The sequence below is a fragment of the Nestor notabilis genome, unplaced genomic scaffold, assembly GCF_000696875.1.
Source record: "Nestor notabilis isolate BGI_N333 unplaced genomic scaffold, ASM69687v1 scaffold28834, whole genome shotgun sequence".
NCBI lineage: Eukaryota > Metazoa > Chordata > Aves > Psittaciformes > Psittacidae > Nestor > Nestor notabilis.
Genome location: NW_009924752.1, coordinates 2,217 through 2,716, shown reverse-complemented (window position 1 = coordinate 2,716; position 500 = coordinate 2,217). Strand labels below are relative to the sequence as shown.

At 50.4% G+C, this 500-nt stretch overlaps 1 protein-coding gene across 1 annotated transcript in view; it reads right to left on the bottom strand.

The window, feature by feature from the left end:
- Window positions 1–162, bottom strand: part of COPG1 (coatomer protein complex, subunit gamma 1) — a gene marked incomplete at both ends in the record, with an annotated part of 12,514 nt that extends 12,352 nt beyond the window's left edge. The window contains one exon of the mRNA XM_010012757.1: window positions 110–162. Within this exon, the coding sequence (XP_010011059.1) occupies window positions 110–162 (53 nt within the window). The remainder of the gene's footprint in view (window positions 1–109) is intronic.
- Window positions 163–500: the final 338 nt, after the last annotated feature.

The window sequence follows — 500 nt, the reverse complement described above, 5'->3', positions numbered from 1 at the left end:
TCAGCAGGACTGCACAAACCCCCCTCCCTTGCTGAAGCTCTCCAGTGACCGACTCAAGAGAGACTCCGTCCACAGAGGGGTGCACAAAGGAGATCTCCTGCAGGTTTACCTCTTGCAGCACTGCACTCTTCTCCAGGTGCTGGAACGGGTTGGAGCCCCCACCTGCAAAACAGAGAAAGACTCCTTCCAGGGACAGTGCTATGGGAAAACAAGTTTCTAACCATGCCCATCCTTTAAGAACAGAGTGAGCATTTTGGGATAACTTTCTTCATGAACACCAAGCAACCACTGCTCCCTCTCTGAAGTCCTATTGACTGGATGTCTTCACAGTAATTAGGGGAGGCAGAGTAAACAGGACACTCTGATTTGCCATCCCCTACTAGCCATAAGCCAGTAGACTGATCAGCTGCAAAGTAACTGCTCCAGTGCTATCCCCAAAGACCTGTGTGCAGCCCTAGGCTGGAGCTTGCTGATATTAGAGCATCAATAAGACAGACCTA